The 17,336-nt window shown below is 58.0% G+C and overlaps 1 protein-coding gene across 2 annotated transcripts in view; it reads right to left on the minus strand.

Annotated features, from left to right (window-relative positions):
- Positions 1-944: 944 nt before the first annotated feature.
- Positions 945-17,336, minus strand: part of DUSP8 (dual specificity phosphatase 8) — a 31,833-nt gene continuing 15,441 nt past the window's right edge. The window contains exons 1-5 of one of the 2 annotated variants that reach the window (XM_010217735.2): positions 12,063-12,286; positions 4,959-5,125; positions 2,855-3,014; positions 2,518-2,641; positions 945-2,122 (exon numbers count right to left, since the gene is read on the minus strand). In XM_010217735.2, the coding sequence (XP_010216037.1) occupies positions 985-2,122; positions 2,518-2,641; positions 2,855-3,014; positions 4,959-5,125; positions 12,063-12,180 (1,707 nt within the window). In that variant the 5' untranslated portion in view covers positions 12,181-12,286 and the 3' untranslated portion in view covers positions 945-984. Of the gene's footprint in view, positions 2,123-2,517; positions 2,642-2,854; positions 3,015-4,958; positions 5,126-12,062; positions 12,287-17,336 lie in introns of those variants that run through there. The other variant, XM_010217734.2, reaches the window with a different exon arrangement.

Raw genomic sequence — 17,336 nt, forward strand, 5'->3', positions numbered from 1 at the left:
TTTCTGGCTCAGTTTGTATCATAAGAAGATTTTACGGTTTTGTTGCTTGTGTGTTTATAGAAAAAGTGCACAGAAGTGTTTTCTGTCCCCTTTTTGCTGTGCCTGGAGGGAACGGGGAGGGGAAAAATTCTTTGTCGCCGACATAAGCTATAGAAGGAGCCACAGGCCTCAGATATTGCTTAGAAACTCGTATTTCAGATTTAAATACCATACACAGTAAAAATAGAGCTGAAAGTACCGCCCCACATTGTCTGCAAATCATTGCCAGAATGAACAGCTTCAATAAATTAGAAACAAAACAAAAAATTGAAATATTATTTACGTCTCAATAAAAATCGCAGTAAAACCATTTACCTTTTTCTTTGTGTGTGTGTTTTTTATATTATATATAATATATATTTATATATGTATAGGACTGCTCTAGTGCAGCATTTTTAGGATACTTAGCCAGAGAAACATGGGGGAGCATGCTTAGTGCGCCGGGGTATGAGGAAGGGCGAGAAGTCCGCGTGGTTTCCACGGCGGGTGCCCCTTGCCCGCTGCGTGGGAGAGGTGCTGGGCTCCTGTGGGAGCCCCTGCGTGCCAAGCATGTCCAGGGGAATGGGCAGCTCGCCCTCCTATCCCGTGACTGCCCATCGGCTGCCAAGGCCGGAATTCCTGCCCCCTCCTGCTTGGATTTTACAGCGAGGTTCCCCGGCAGTCAAGGGGCAGTTGCCCATTGCCCAGGCGAGCTGCGTGCGAGGGCCCAGGGCGACGCAGGGCAAGCGGCTGCGGGAAAGGGAAGGGTTGGGAGCAGGGGGGACACTAAGCATTCACCAGGATGTTTCCTGACTTTGGATTCATTCATCTTTGTTTTTTGTTTTGGCGTGCGTGCTACTGAAAATGCACACACGGGTATAAATACTCCCACCCCAACCTCCCACCCCACCTCTCCCCTATTTAAATATCCCCCCACCCTTCTTCTCCGAGTGCCCGGGATGAATGTCAGGACACCTCAATGATTTCCATGCTGCCCGAAAAGCTAGACTGTTTGCCTATTTTGCCCAGGTCTTCCCGGGACCTGCCCTCTGACATGGTCTCCTCGAACTCCATCTGGCAGCTCCTCCTCTTGAACTGCTTCTCAGCATTGGCGTCCTCGTGCCAGCTGTGGCGCCCGTCCCGCTGCTCGGCCCGCTGCTTGTCTCTCAGTCTGATCTCGCAGCTGCCCTGCATGGCGTTGCAGCTGAACGAGGAGTAGGAGGTGGTGCTGGCAAACAGAGCCCCGCTCCCTCCGCTGCTGCCGCTCACGGCCGAGTCTGTGCCAAAGTACCAGGTGCTCTCTGAGGACGGGGTGCCCGGAGACTCCAGGTGGACCCCCCATGGGCTGATACCCCCACCGGTGCCGGTGCCATTCGGCGTGGTCGCTGCTTGGACAGGCTGCTGTCCCACGCTGGGCAGGCTGAGCCGCAGCGTCTGCTTGAGATTGTCCTCCACGCTGGTGCTTTTGTGCACAGCACACACGCCATTGAAGTTGAGGCTGAGCCCGTGGGCAGGAGAACCTGCCTGATGCCTGTGCTTCCGCCTTTGCCTCACCTTGGCCTCCAAGAGGAGGTCTGGCCCGCTCGGCCAGTCCGGACTGTCCGGCACCGGGGAGAACTGGCACACGCCATTGGGTCCGGAGGGGCTGTCCAACTTGCAGAGCTTCGGGGCTTCCCCTGTGTCAGTGGGGCCTGGGACATCCTGCCTCAGGCCAGGGGAGTAGGCGGATTTGATGTCTAGGGAGAAGGAGCGTTTTAACCGGTTGGTGTCTTGGATGCGCTCTGAGGACAGGTGCAAGCCATTGAGTCCTTGCTGTAGTGCTGTGGGTGACAAGATTTTAGGAGTTCCCACTTGTCTCTCGGAGTCGCTGTGGGAGGGCGCTGAGCTTGTGCTTTTCGGTATCTCCTCGGCCTTTTCTGAGGTAGATGGTGTTGAATGCCTACTGCTCTCAGGCACCTCAGCTGGGTCCTGCTGGGCATCGCCCTCACTCCGGTCGCCCTGGGCTTTCAAAGCCTTGAGGAGCTTCAGGCTCCTCTCATACTCCAGAAGCTGGCCCAGGAAGTTGAAGTTGGGCGAAATAGATGGGCGACGATCTTTAACGAACCTGCAGAGAGATACAAACAGCCACAGTTGTCACTTGGTCTTTCACCAAGTCACCCCTGCTCCCTCAGTCTTTTGGGGAGAGGAGGTATTGTCCAGTGGCCTCTGTCAGCCCCTCGGTAACAAACGGGTCTTGGGAAACCATGAGGAACTGGGATGCTCTGGAGGTGACGCTAGGCTTTCTTAGACTCTGAATTTGGCCTCCTTCCTCCAGTTTATGGCCCCCAACCTTCCTCACTGCATGCACTCTTGAAAGGGCATCAGGGCCTGCTTACCACAGGCTTTGACCAAGGCAAACCAGAGGAGCTGCAGCTCTCTCTGTCCAGGCTCAGCCTGGTTTCCCTGTAGCAGAGAAGCATTATTAGCACAACCTGTCCCTATCACCTGAGGGAAACTCACCTGTAGGCATCATCTGACGACATCCCCATGGTCTTCATGATGTAGGCAATGGCGATGGTGGCTGACCGGGAGATCCCTGCCAAGCAGTGCACAATCACCTGGCAGCTGGACACCTTGGCCTTATCTGGAGCACAGCAGAGGAAGCAGAGAGAAAGATGTTGATGTCAGATGTGGTGAGCCAAGTAACGCTAGACTCCCTCTCCAACCCTCAGCTTCTATGTGTGAAAAGACTAGGATTGTGTGAAGCAAGCGCGAAGAGGAAAAATAAATTGCCTTTGTTTTAAGAGCTTGGGTGGGCAGGGAATTGAGGGGGTCAGTAACCAACATAAAATCTCACCAATGAACTCAATGGACTTGTCCAGCCAAGGAAGCAGCTTCTCACAGTAGTTGTCATTGACAGGAATGCGCATGAAGTGGCTATCAGAGATGAAGTCTGGCTTGGGACAGGAGTTGCTGGCATTGAGGACATAGCTTATCCCGTTCTGTGTCATCAGGTCCTGGTGAGAAAAAGCGATCAATGGTGAGGCGAGTTTGGATGGCAGAGTGCTGAGGTCTGTCTTTCCACACGCTCTTTGCTGTTGCCCACGCAAGTATTTCCTCCTCTAACTCTCCCACTGCTGCTTTGGCCCAGCTGACCATAGTAGAACAGAGACAGGCAGAGAAAGATGAGCCCATTTGGGTGACACAGGTTTAAAACTCAGCACATTCTTTACTTTTGTCCCTCTTTGGATAGACAAAAGGCTCTTGGAAGGAGATCCCAGAAGGAGAAAAATAAATAAAAAAACCCAAACCTCTGGTATGAGAGGAACGATGGGGAAAATGTAAGAAATAAAAACAGCAAAAGGTCTGGATGAAAGCTTAGAAAGCATGAGCTGAGAGACAAAGGGTGCATTTCACCAACAGAGTGGGGAGAGTTATCAGTAGGACCATGATGACCATCTGCTATCCACCAAATTCAGCCCATTTCTTTGCTCCCAAACCTCACAGAAACTTATTAGCAGCTCTCGCAGATTGTTAGATGTTCAAAATTCCCCAGTGAGCAGTGCTGGGTTAAACCTGCAAGAGGTTTAGGTAAACAAATTCCAGATCATTTTGGGTCCTAGCAACTGGTAACTCAAAATATGCACTTTTTTCTTTTTCTTTTTTTTTTTTTTGGTCTTGGATGTATATAGGTTGCAAGAGAAATGATCTTGCACTGAGAGAGTCAGTGAGGGAGTGAGATGCAACAAATGGGCCATCCCTCAGGACACGAGCTTGTTCCATGTCTTCCTTCCCACGGCTAAAACAAGTTTCACCCACCATCAGGGCTGACTCCAGTTCATAGTTAATCTGACCCCTGTCCCTTTCCCCTCCAGATGGATTATGTATAATCTGTATGAACCAAGGGCAGGGACAAGACAAGGGGGAACATCTGTGCCAATGGCTAGATCTCAATGCCTGGCCTGGAAAAAGCATAAGGAAAAGGAAACACGGGGTAAGAGTCAACGCGCGGAGCTGCCACGTGGGAACCCTGACTAACGAAGCGCCAGATAGGAGAAACGTGACTGCACTCGCCTGGGCACGACCCCTCTGCTCGCCCAGGCTCTGGGGCCTGCAAACAGAGCTGCCTGCTGACCACTGCACCGCAGAGATGGCAGAAAACCAGCCTCCAAAAGATGAATAAAAACCTCTGAGGGGGCGGGCAGGAAAGAAACCATCAATCTGACTGCCTGACGCTGACCCCTCTGGAGACCACACTGGGATTTCAGCCCCTCATCCATGGGCCATTGGTCCCCACTTGCACCAAAGGCCGTCCCCAGCAGCTCTGCTGCAGCCCGGCCTCGGCTCCTCAGAGCCGGCCCAGCTCCCAGGCTCACATTCTTGACATTTTTCTCTTTCATTTCCTTTTACTCCCTGTATATAATTTCTCTTTCCCTCCTTTCTGCCTCCACCCCCAGCGCTGGTCGGATGTTTCTCCCCCGGCCCTCTCCCCCCTTGCTTTCCCCAGGCCAGGATGCCGGACTGGCTCCCTCCTGCCCGCAGCAGGCGCCCAGTGGCATTTTAACTGCAATTCCTGTTCCTTTCTTCTCGCCTTTATTTTTCCTTTAAACAAAATTCCTTCCCTGGCCTGACATCATCACACAGCCTTTCCAGCACCTTTAAAGGACACAGCCCCTTTTGCTTCGTCTCTTCCCATAGCCGATCTTTGCCCGTTTTCAGGCCTCCTGAAAAAGTGCTCTGCCTCTGGCCATTGCCACCTACTCCTGTGCTCTCGCTCCCTGCTTTCTCCCCACTCCCTGTGGCTCTCAAGGGCATCACAGAGCTGCTGAATCTGCTGTTAACCAGGTCTGGGTGCTTGGGAAGGGCTTTCAAGCCCTCAGGACTTCAGCAACCACCCTGCTTGATTTCCCAGCTGGGACAGGGTGTAGACAGACACACTCCCCACCCCAACAGGGTCCTACCTTGTTCAAGACGTCTTTCTGGGAGCCCAGGTAGAGATGCGGCAGGATGCGCGTGGGCCCCACGTTGGCCACGGGTAAGCATGGCTGGGAGATGCTCATGGGCAGGATGGCGGCTGGCTTCCCTTCGCAGAGTCCTGGGAAGCAGGACGAGAAGGTGGCAAAGCCTCCTGTGGAAAAAGAGGAGGGACATTGAGGACACGAGCACCGAGATTCAGACTATCCCTCGTCACGGCACAGGCAGAACCTGGTATGCTGAGGGCTGTGCTGCGGATGGAGCTGGTGGCACCGCTAAGAAGGGAGGTTTGAGAAGCAAAAAGCCAACCACCCTAGCTAATCAACCCAGACATGATGTGATGACCACAACAAATGCACAGGACACAACAGAGAGCCAGCCCTTATTCTCCTGTCACTTTGGACATTAATGCACATGTGAGTCAGGTGACACCTTGCACCCCCTCTTGCTGTTTGCACTTCCTTTTGGACAGGTCTGCTCGAACTGACAGGCAGAAAAAGTTCTTTTGTCTGCCTACTACTCTGAGGACAGACAAGTTCACAATTTGTTGGCCAAAACTACCCTGGTGGGATGATGTGAGGGTCTGCTTGAGACTCGCAGCAAGCACCAACCCCACTGCTGCTTCTTAGAGCGTCCCGCTCTGTCCAGCCCTGCTGAGTCTGTGATCTCTGCCCAAACAGCACCGCTGGGAGCAGCAGGTCCTTACATTCAACCTGCAGAAGTGTCACTGTCACGCAACCTGGCAGTGACACCAGGCACAGATTTCCTGCCTTCCCGCAGCCAAACGCCTGCCTGCCTTACACGGCAGCGAGCACAGTGCTAATTAGAAAAGTGGGTCTGCAAAATGGCGAGAGGGGCATAGTGTAGATTTTGCCAGAGGGGATGAAATTTAATTTCTTTTGAACAGGTTTCCTAGTATTTTTTTATGGCCAGACATTACTGAACGTGAGAACAAGCAGTGCCCAGTTCACTGCGTCCAGCTGGTCTGCAGTCACATCCACCTCGAAGTCCAACATGGAGAGATAAACGCCAGCTGCGGCAGCAGCACGTGGAAGGTGACAACCAGAGCCACCGGTGAGAAGCACAGGCCCCATGAGAAGCACAGGCAAAACGCCAGCGAGCTCCCTGGGAGAGCAGCCCCTTCCAAGGGCAGCAGCCCTGCAGCGCGGCCGCGCGTCCCGCGCGCTTACATAAGTGCACCGGTTATCTCATTTTGCAGACTCGCGCTTAGTGGCTTAGGGAACCGAAGGGACCTGACTAAGAATAGTGGCATAGCCTGAAATGGGAGCCTGAGCCTCCGGCCTCCCTCGCTGCGTGCTAGGGCATGACGGAGCCCAATATAGCGTTCGCAGAAGGCACCGTGAAGCGCTTCACGATAAGCAGTAGGACCCGCGTGGCCCCTTTCCCCCAGCTACCCTGTTCTCTAGGCTAGAGCCAGACAAGGGGTGGCACAAGCTCCCTCCTCCCTAGCAGAAGGCATCTGGGTGACAGCGCGGGGCAACAGAGAGGACCTCAGGTTGTGCCAGCGCAACCAGCCGTCCTGGTGGCTTCCTGGAGAACAGGAGTGACGAGACAGAGCCTGACATCACTCAAAGGGCTCGGCAGACTGCGGGTTGACTCCCAAAGAGACCTGGATGACTCTACAAGATCATTTTAAAAGCCCTAGTCTCTAACATGGCAATCCCTGTCCCTTCTCTGCAGCTGAATAACACCTTGTAATGAGCCTTTGGTTAGGGCATTTCCACTCTGCCTCTCCCCTCAAGAAGATGGGCAGGGAAACCTCAGATGGACAAAGTCTCAGCCCTTCCTCTCTAGGCAGCCGAGCCTCCACCTCACAGCCCACATGCCTTGGTGTCCTGGCATCCAGCCCTCTGTCCAAAGAGGACAGCAATGCCCACCCAACCTCTATTTCCTCCACTCTCAGGTTTTCCTGGCTGGCTGGCACTTAGCGTAAGTCTCAGCTTCAAAGCCTTGCCAAGGCGGGCAGGGGAGAGTTAAGGCACCTTATCTGCTCCAGCACTTCCTCTTCCCTGGCTCTTTCTGACATGACATCACCTCTCAATTGGGACATTAAATCAGAGCGAAAGAAGGAGGCCCAGCACAGGTGCACAGCAGCTCTGGTTACGGCCGTTCCCCGGGCTGCGCCGGCATTGCCAAGGAACATAAATCAGCAGGCGAGCGCGGGGCGCACACGTGCCGACCTGCCGGCCGCCTCGCTGCCCGCAGCAGCCGGCTGTGCTCCGGCTGCTTGCTCCGCGGCCACGAGGCACGGCTTGATCCCGCACTTGCTCACCGGGAGCTGCCGGGGCTGCGCGTACCTTTGAGACGCTCCTGGGACGTGACATCGTGGCGAGCCCCGCCTGGGCGCGCTGCCGCTCTCCTGGCGACGTTATCACCCGCCCTGCTTCTTGCCCCTCGCGGCAGCGCCGCCGAGGAGAGCACAGGCGAGCGGCCGGGGCGCTCGCGAGGCTGCTGGGATGGCTGCGGCGCCAGCCTCGCCTCAGGCGACCGTCCCCACAGCGAGGCGCAGGAGGGGGCGCAGGGGCCCGCGGCAGCGCGCTGGGCTCACCCCAGCCCACAGCCCTGTATGGCCCTTCTTGCCGAGCTCGCCCTGCAGCGCCGTTCCGGGACCCTCGTCTCGCCCAGGCGAGCAGCCGCGCGCGCCCGCGGCTCTGAGGGACACGCGAACGACAGGCCTGGCGCAGAGCGGGCAGGCCCCAGGCGGCTGCTGCTGGAGCGGGCCTTGCACTTGCAGAGAGCTGAGTGGCTCTGCCAAACAGCCCCGTGGCAGCGCAGCTCCCTGCGGGGCTCCAAGCCGCACCTGGGCCTTCCCCTCCGCACCCCAGCTCCCCTTCGGAGCAGGACAGCCAAGCCCAAAGGACCGAGGCAGCTCCAGGTGTCTCCTTTGGCCAGCAGGAACCAGGTGGGAAGGACGCGTGTTTGGGAAGGAGGGAGCAGGGCGGCTGTCACTCTCCAGTTTCTTCCCACTTCTCCCCCAGAGCCTGGCAAGGGCCAGAGAGCTGGTCCCCTGCACTGCATGGCCCCATGGACTGGCTGTGGCTCCAGCATTCCTGAGGGCTTCCAAAAACATTCCCTGCTAAACCAAATGTTTTCCTGCCTTCTGCAGTTACCCCTGTCAGGCAGAGGTGGGGCCCAGGAAGAGAGGGGCTGTGCAGACACAGGGCCCCAGCCAGAAGCGGGGTCACCTCTGCTGCTCCTGCTGCAGGTGAAGGAAGGCAGATCCAGGAACCAGCACCTCTGTGGCAGCGTTGGGAAATAAAAACAAGCCCCTGGTTTTGTGTGGAGGGGTCAGCTGGCAATTCCCTCTGAGAAATTTAAATCCTTAGCAGCACCCAGGCAAGGAGCTTCAACCTGGGTTGGGCATAAAGCACCTTTCGGGGCAGGGAGGGAGGACTGGGATGCCCCTGGAAGAAAGACTGACACAGGGGGTGCTGGTACCAGGGGATGGCCGGTTCCCCCAGGCAGTTCTCACTCCTAGCCCTGCTCCTTGCTGTGGGGCCTTCCCCTGGCACGGCCAGACTGTCCCAGGGAAAGCAGGGGGCTGCAGAGCAACAGGGGAAGGAGAGGGTGGCCAAAAGGAGCCGGGTACTGAACCTCTGCGGGAGCCTTCAGCTGAGGGCAGGGCAAGCGGCTGCTTGCTGCAGAGCGCCCCAAGCCGTCCTGGCTGTGCTGAGCCTGTGCTCTGCAGCATCGCAGACACAGCACGGGGCACCGGCACCTCCCTGGCTTGGGGGTGTTGGGTGAGGAACAGCCCAGCTGCAGGCATCTACCAGGTGTTAAAGCCTAACTCGTTATAGTGAGGCAGGTGGAGACGTAGGAGACCCGAGGATGGTCACCCTGAGCCAGGTGGGACACTCGTGCAAACGGGAACAGGGACGCCAGCCCAGTAGAAACATGTTCCCCCTCTCTCCTGTACCCAAGTGGGCAATAAAAAACCCACCATGCCACCACCCTTGTAAGGGCGGCAGGAACAGCAGTGGCGGGAAAGGAGTCATGAGTGCAGGTGAGGACACTGTCACAGGGGTGCAGAGTGGCAACACAGCAGGGCTTTCCTTGGCAGGGAGGACGAGGAGGAGTTCCCATGCTCACCTAGGCACGACCGTGCTTGAAAAGGATGTCCAGGGGCGCAAGGGAAGCAGTACTGGGATCTACCTATCAGCACATGAGCACTGCATGGCGCCACGGGCAGATCCTTGCCCCGAAACTGGCTCTGGGTCCCTCCCTGGCACCAGGCACAGCCCCAGCCACGCGCATCGCACACACCTCCAGGAACACATGTGCTAGGAACGCCAAGCACCCTGGCCTTCAGAAGCAGCCCCACACAAACACACCAGACCGCATCCAACCCCACTGTGCCCCTCAGAATGAAATGAGGGAGAAAAAGGTGACATTTCACCCCAACAGGCCAGCAGTCTGCAGCAGCAAGGAGGGGGGAAACAGGCACAGACAGAACAAAACAAGCTGCAAGACCTCCTGGACCAGCTGCCCTCTCCTCACACCCTGCTCGCAGCTGAGGAAGAGGGAGGGGACCCAAGGGGGTTTTATGGAGCTGGATTACAGCCCGCCCTCGCTGCTGTAACGAGGTTAGGCAGCAGCTGGCTGAGCCTTTGCTGTGGGCTGAGGCCTCACGTGCTCGCTGGCTGCAGCCCCGATGCCTGCCGGGCACCAGCTCCACAAGGCCACAGTGCTGCTCACGCGCCCACGTCCTCAGCCGGCATTGCCCCGTCTGCCTGTGGCCCTGCGAGGAGAAACTGCTCCATGCCCCAAAGGGACAGGGACAGACGTGGATTCTCAGCAGGTTAAAGGAAAGGAAGGAAAGCGGAGGGGCCGTCCGCTCTGTGTGTCATTCCCTGAGCCTCTGGGAAAACCCCTCTTTGCAAGATTCCTGGTCCCTGCGTCTCGTGCTGGGCGGGAGCCCGCTCGCACGGGCAGCCAAGCCAGGCGGCGTGATGAAACGCCGCTTTACTGTCACCCTTACTCATGGCACTTTGGGAAGTTTCACGGGTTTGTCAGAGCTTCCTGCTGCCTAGGGAGCTTGTGAGTTTTTCCGCTGCCACTGTCCCTGTCACTGTTGCCCTGTGCTTGGCTCTTTAGCTTTTCCACCACGCCACCAAGCGAGAGGAGCTGCCCTCCCCCTGCCCTGTGGACCTCTGGCCACGCTCAGGACAGCCCTTGTTCAGGGCTCTCGGTCCCGGCTCGTTCCCGCTCCCACTGCGCAGCAGCGGTGTCTCTGCGGGGCGGGCACCCCGGGCCAGCAACGCCGCTGCACCGCACAAGGCCAGGCCGGCCACATCCTCCTGCTGCCTCCCTCCGCGTCCCTGCGGTCGGGCAACTCGCCCTCTCCCGGCGGATGCTCTCCCAGCTGCAGCCGGGGATGAGCTGCCTCCCAAGCCCGCTGCCTGCCCGCTGCGCGACGGGCGCGTTTAGCCGCGATTGCTGCCAAGCCTCCTCCGGCTCCTTTACTCCCAGCCACAACAGAGGGAAAAGGCCAGCACTAACCCATGCCCTGCGCTCATGTCGTGGGCCCCTTCCAGCCTCTGTCCTGCTCAGCCCTTGCGTTCACTCCCTCCCCACAGGTTCAGCTTTGGTCCTCCCCTAATTTGGCACCAAAATTTCATCACCCCGTCGCAGGGTCCCTTTTTTCCAAGCAGTCAGTATGAGAAAGCAGATGAATCAGCCCTATTACTGATTCATGTAAATCCCCCATTTCCCCAACTGTCAGCTCCTTCCACCCCAAACAGCCCCGGCCCATCTGTTGCTAAATCTCCCTGCCATTTCCTAACCTGTGCCACCCCTTTCTGGCCTCACACATCGCTCCCAGGCCCCCACATCCCACTGCCTCCCATTGCCTGTTCTTCTCCCACTTTCCCAAATGAGCAGAGTCCTGCCTTAAAAAAAGGCAAAAAAAAAAAAAACAAGCCCCAAAAGGAAGCCCTCTGCCCCCCGCCACACACACAGGCTCCCAGGGCTGCTGGGCTTCATTTTCCTCTGGTGACTATGCCGGCTTTGGACCAGCCTTACTCATTCTAAGTAAAGAAAAACGTGTCATTTCCATGAGTGACTTATTACTAATGACACCATCACTGGGTTATGTGGTTCATGCCACAAAAACCTGTCAAGCACTTTTAGCCGGCTCCCATTTTAAGCGGCGGTGGAGGGGAAGTTTCTTGATTCAACCGTTTGGCAATGTAGGTCACTCTGGGCTCGGCGTGTTTTAAGCCGCTCCAGTTGCTATCTCCCTCCTCCACTAGCCCTTCAGCCCAGCACTACGGGGCAAAATCCCTTCCCAGGAGAGCTCCCCAGGAGGTTGGGACCGGGCAGAGTTGCTAGAAGAGCGAAATGGCTTCATAGGGCAGCAGCATGGATGCTGCTTTATGAAACTGCTGCTTTCCCACCTCCCTGTCCTCGCTCGTCTTTTCACCGAGCCCCCACTTGCAGTCTCCTTGCCCGGGGCGCAGGGACGATGGCGGCAGGCGCCCAGTGCAGCACAACACAACACAACACAGCACAGCAGAGCACAGCGCAGCGCAGCACTGTTCCTCCTTCCCGCGCTCTCTGCCGCTCCGGCTTCGCCCCCAGCCCTACTTGTCTCAATGGGGAAAGGGGTGAGCCCTGAGGTTGCCGGTCCCCCCGCGGCTGCAGCCTTGCTGGACGCTACGGCGCGGCGTCCGCGACGCGGAGCGGGGCAGCGCGGTGACTGCTGGCATCGCTGCGGCTGCCCCTGCCGCCACAGGCAGCTTCGCATCGGCGCCCAGAAGCCGCCCCCTGCCTGCACCTCATGAGCTCGATTTTCCTGCGGGTCCCCCCTGCACCGGGCGAGCTGCCTCTGCAGCGGCTTCCACAAACTGCCCCAGCTGGGAGATTCTTTGTATCGCCCCTCCGAGCCGCTCTCTGAGCCGCTCCGTCCCCGTGCTGGCCAGCTGCCCGTGCTCCGCATCACGGCTCCTTGCGCGGCTCCCCCATGAGCTGCTCCGCAAAGGCAACCGCCGGCCCCCCGAGAAGCCGGGCTCAGGCTGCAACAGCCCCCGCGTCCCCCTCCGTCCCTGCTGGAAGGGAAGGAGCCGACAAACCTCGCATGTCCCTGCTCTCCTTCATCCTCCGCACCCTGATTTTCAGCTTCAGTTGCCCCTCGTGCATGTCTGTCCAGAACTGGTCCTCGGAGGGAGCAAGCATTACGTCCAGAGGCATCCAGGCTGCGTCTCACTCAGGCACCTCCTGCCCTAGCGAAACAACAGCTGGCGGGCAAAAAAAACAGCAGAAAAAAAGCCACCTCTCCAAAAAAAGCAGCAGCCCCCCCGCGACGGCAACGCAGGGAAAGCCTTCCCCCAGCTCCAGCCTTCAGGATGAGTCAGAAAAAAGCAAAGCGAAGAGGCTGGGATTGCGGGGGGATCTGAGGAGCCCCGCTCGCGGTGCAGCCGCCCGCCTGCCGCCCTCCCTTGCTGCCGCTCGCTGCGTGTGCCGCTCCGGAGCCAGGCGGGATGAGCTCAGCCCCCGAACGAGAGCGCGGCCGAGCCGCCGCGGCGCGCTCATAGCTAACGGGTCAGGCATGCAACCGCATTCCTTACTCAGCACACAGACACGCAGCGCGGCGCGGCGCAGCGCGGCTCCGCTCGGGGGCTACGCTGCTCGCCGCCGGCCTGCGCGGGGCTTAAAGGCGCAACGGCACCTTCCCACCCACCCCAGAGCTCCCCGCGGTTTTGCTGCCCGCCGAGCGGCCACTGCTGTGGGAAAACGGAGACCAGCACTGAGCCGGACTGGGCTTGGTGTGGGGAGAGTTAATTTGGGGACAGCAGCTCGAAGGGAGGAAGCACGGAGCTGTGCAGCTAATGCGCTGTGCAGGTGCCCATCACTGTGGCATCTATTACCAGCACTGCTGAGAAAAGAGGGATTTATTCTAGCTTGGAACAAACCTTCCTTCTGGGCAAAGGGAAATGTGGGAAGCTCTACCTTGCTTTAAGGGCACCCCGTTACTTGGGGGAGATGTGGGATTCACTGGGATCCAACTTGAGTGCCAAAGGGGTGGCTGCCCCTCCCACCAGCCCCGTGCTGTGACTGCCGCTCCGAAGTGGGGAAACTGAGGCAGGCAAGGTCAGATACCATCCCCAGGGTGATATGGACCATCTCCGCCATAGGAGGCTGCAGCAGGACAGACCTCTGAACTTGGCTGCCCAAGAGGCGGGCAAGTTCCCTTACCCCTGGCTCATCTTTACCCTCTGGCCCTTGACAACTCTCCCTACCAAGGCTGATGGAGCCACCATGAACCAGGCACCTCTGACGGCTTGGACAGCTAGAGGCGATGGGGACCCAGAGGCCGAGGGAGAGAGGCTCTGGCCACAGGCTGCTCATGGTCTCGCCAGGAGGCTGCGCCCTGTGGCGAGGTCTGAGCCATCTGAGCCACATGTCCGGCTGGCCTCGTGGGCCACGTTTATGCACTCGATCCCCGCAGAGCATGACCTGGGGGAGATGCATCAACTGCCGCAGTCTTCGCTGGCGCAAGAGCACAGCGAGGAGCTATGTTTTCTAATGGTCTTTCCCAGTCCCACAAGGGCTCAATCCATGAACTGGGATTTCTGGAGCAGGCGGAGGCTGCTGGGGGCTCTCTCTGCATGCATCCCCCTGCTGCCTGCCCACCCGCGGTGCTCCCGGCTTGGCCCCCGTGCAGCCCGGCACCCAGGCCCCAGCAAAGCGCCGAGCATGGCGGGGAGGAGAGGGCGGCGGGGGGAGGGCGCATTGTGCCTTGGAAACGCAGCGGCTTTATGGGCTGAAAACCCCAAGGCTGAGCCATATGTGAGTGACTTCAGTGTTTTTCCTTTGAATGACATCACACGGGATGAGGTCACCGGCAGCCACGGCGGCTCTCCCCGCCCTCCTGCCGCCCCGCGCGGAGCCAGCCTGCTCGCGAGCCCTGTTGTTGCAATGAATACAGCTTGATTATTATCAGATGTGGGTCAGAGGGTGGCGAGGACTCAAAGCAGGCTCCAGCCGGGCTGGGGGGAACAGGAGCAGCATCCTCCTCTTCCAGCCCCACAGAAGCAGCTCCAGCAGCCCGGGCGCCCGGCCGGACCGGTGCTCCTTGCCCAGCTGAGGGGGACGATGCTGGAAGCACCCGTGAAGCCCTCAGTGCCATCCTCACCCTGAGGCAGCACCCCTGGGCGCTGCGTGTCCCTGCTGCGCGTCCCTGCCCTGCCGCCAGGGACTGACCCACCGAGGCTTGCGAGACCCCCGTGCCCCAGCTCTGTGCGGGTGGGTTGCTGTGGGATGCGTGCGGACCTCGTTTTGTGCTCAGGGTGGCTGGGGCCAGTGCCATGGGGCAGCCAGGAGCTGGGCACAACTCCTTGGTGTGGATGGCAGGCCCGTGTTCAGCCTGCCCTCCTGCCCGCTCTGAGAGACGGCGAGCGCAGGTCCCTTTACCAGTGTAAGGACATCCCGTGTGGAATTGCCACCCACAGACCCCTTTTCTCCAGCTCTCCTCCTTGGCTCCTGCCTTTGCACCTCCCCGTCCACCTCTTCAGCACGTGTCCCCATGCCACGACCATGCCCACTTCCAGCGCCTTGGTCCCCGCCTCTCAGCCGCTTCCCGGGGTGCCCTCACTCCCGTGTTCCTCCTGGACGGGCCTCTGCGAAGCAGGGAGCAAGTGCTCCATGGCCGCGCGCTCCCTGGGCAGCCAGAGAAGCCTCCTGCCGCCCCGCACTGAATGCACCACACGAGGCCCGCGAGGAAGCCAGCGCGGCCCGGCTGCGACGGCGAAGAGCCCCGCGAGCCCCTGCCCAGTGCCCGCGACACGGCACGAGGCTGCGGGCGCCGGCCAGCACTGCCCTTCCCGTGCAGCACAGGGTCCCCGCGACACTCCTGGCCCCAGAGCGTGTGCAGGGAGGAGGCCTCAGGAAAAAGGGGGCTGGAGGAGGGGAGGCAGGTTTCTCCCAAGGAAGGAAATTGTAACTGGGCACAAGTTCCTGTCCAGCAGGACTTCTTACTGGGAAAGCTTCCTTCCTCCCTTTAGCTTTCCAGAAATGAAAAAATGAAATGACACAAGCATTTTGTAAGTCTTGGCAAGCAGAGGTCTCTTCTTCCAAAACCCCCTTCCCTTCTCTTCCTCCTTCTCTTCTTTCTCCATCCCTTGCTGCCTTCGGCCCTTTTGCTCTCCCTCCCATGGTCCGATTGGCAAAATCGTGGCCAAGGGGGAAGGGAAGCGCCGTGGAGTAATTATAGAAGCAGGAAAACAAGTTGTCTGACGACAGCATTGCTAAACGGGGAGGTTTAGAGCATAGGTCTGGAATACAATCAGCCTGCACATATGTGACCCGGCTTAACCCCTCCCAGGGACGCAGCGGCAGGTCCCGCTGGGGCCGAAACGCTCAAAGGCATCGCCGAGCCCAAACAGAGGCTGCCCCACTGCTACGCTGCCAGCTCCAGCGACCACCGGCACAAAAGTGGATGTGGCCAAGTGTCCTGGCCTCCACCTGCCGCCCTGAGCACCCGGGCTGGCGCTGGGACCTGCAGGAATGGTGGGGCAGGGTGAGAGCCCCAAGGAAAAGCTCTTGGAAAGGATCTTGTGGTATCTTCATGGCCCTTTTCTGATACTGTGCTTCCAGAAATGCTTCATGTTTTGTGATTGAGGGAGCTAAAGGTCCAGGGAGGTGGAAGTCAGGAGGCCTGATGTTACTATTTGCAGGCCACCTCTCAGGCCTCAAAGTCAATGCTCTGATATTCGAAGAAGCGCCTCTTGCACTAGGCAATAGCGCTCTACATTCACCCCTCTCGGTTATCTGGTACGCGAGGACAGCTGGAAAAAGAGTATCCCCACAGAAAAGCCCTCTGCACCCTGACACCGCCTGCCCAAGAAGAGCAGGGCACAGCCCAGCAGCAGCACTTCTTACGCTCGCCTCTGCTTCTTGCCTTTGCTCTGCTCAGTGAGTCCCAACTGACTGAAATTGCAAGTCCCTTGGGTGCATGTGCACGTACACACATGCGCGTGCACGCACACCTTTCCTTCCCATCCCCACTGCGCCGGCACCCACACGTGCCTGCTCCTTCCTCACACCATGTATTCCACAGCATGCCTCTCGTGCCAGGAGCCTTGTCCTGAAGCCGTGAGACAACGGCCCTCCACGAAGCACCCGCGGGAGCGACCCTGGGCATCTCTAGCCATGCTCCGGCAAAACCTCACACCCGCTCGGCTCGAGAGGTCCCGCAACATCCCACCCCGAAGAACTGCGCCACGGCCTCCGCCACGGGGCACATGCGCTTGTGCTCTCCCCGTCAGCAGACCGGGGTAAAACCATCATCCTACTCGGGTTCCACCAAATGAAGTGCGAGAGCATTCCTGAGCGCGTTGGGGGCCGAGAAGGCACGGGTGCCAGAGGATCCACAGGAATTGCCATGCTCGTGGAGACCAGGGCAGGCTCCAGGGGGGCTGCTCCCTCCGGAGAGGTGCTCCCATCCTGAAGTCCTCACGTGAAACCGCTGGGCTCTCCACAACAGGCTGTTGCAGAGGTTATTATGAAATAACCAGCTAAGCGGGAAGCTGCTTCCTCACTCCTAACGGCCTGTCGTTGACTGATGACTGAAGTGTGGGTGTTTGGGGTATTTTCTTTCTTAGGTTTTTTGATTATTTTTTCTTACATCAGGGTTGTAAGAATGCCTCAATCCTCATTTCCAATCCTGCTAAGCCATTAGCTTCAGTGACAGCCGTGACAAGCCTTGCAGATTAATTTGTATTTTTGCCTGCCTTTCAGATTCACAAGGCGTCTTCAGCTCCTGTTACTCTGACAAAGAGCAACTCCCTTCTGCCCTGCGCCATCCCCATTACTGCTTTTGCACCTGCCTGGCTTGCCGTTTTGCATTCATCTTCTCTTTTACTCTAAACCGCCCCAATCCTCTCCCACATCAGCCCTCCCCTTGGCCAGTGCTGTCCCCTGTCCTTCAGTTCAGCAGATTTTAGGTGGAGCAGGCAGCAAAGAAGATACAATGCCAGCAAATGGCCTCTCACAGACATGATACGCAAAAGCTCTGTAAGATTTTCAGCCTAAAAAGCGCTCTCACATTCAGCCACCTTGCAGTTTGATCTCCTTTTTAGGACTGTCCTTACATAGCAGGAAAAAAAAACTTTATTTTTTAAAACTGATCTTCTCCTTGATCCTAGTCCCAAAGGTAATTCCAGCTAATATGGGACCCTGTCACCAGTTTGGACAGCTCAAACAACTTCTTCAAATGGAAACTCCCTTTTCTTTTTCACTGCTTCATTTCATCCACTGTGAAGTCACCTGGCTTTGGTAGGTTCCCCTAAAATTCCCAGTTCCCTGGGGAAAAATCTCTGCAATAACCGGGTTGGGCTTGTGAATGA

This window comes from Tinamus guttatus, unplaced genomic scaffold (genome assembly GCF_059628265.1).
Source record: "Tinamus guttatus ecotype Peru unplaced genomic scaffold, ASM5962826v1 Tinamus_guttatus_pri_ptg000240l, whole genome shotgun sequence".
In the NCBI taxonomy this organism is placed as follows: Eukaryota; Metazoa; Chordata; class Aves; order Tinamiformes; family Tinamidae; genus Tinamus; species Tinamus guttatus.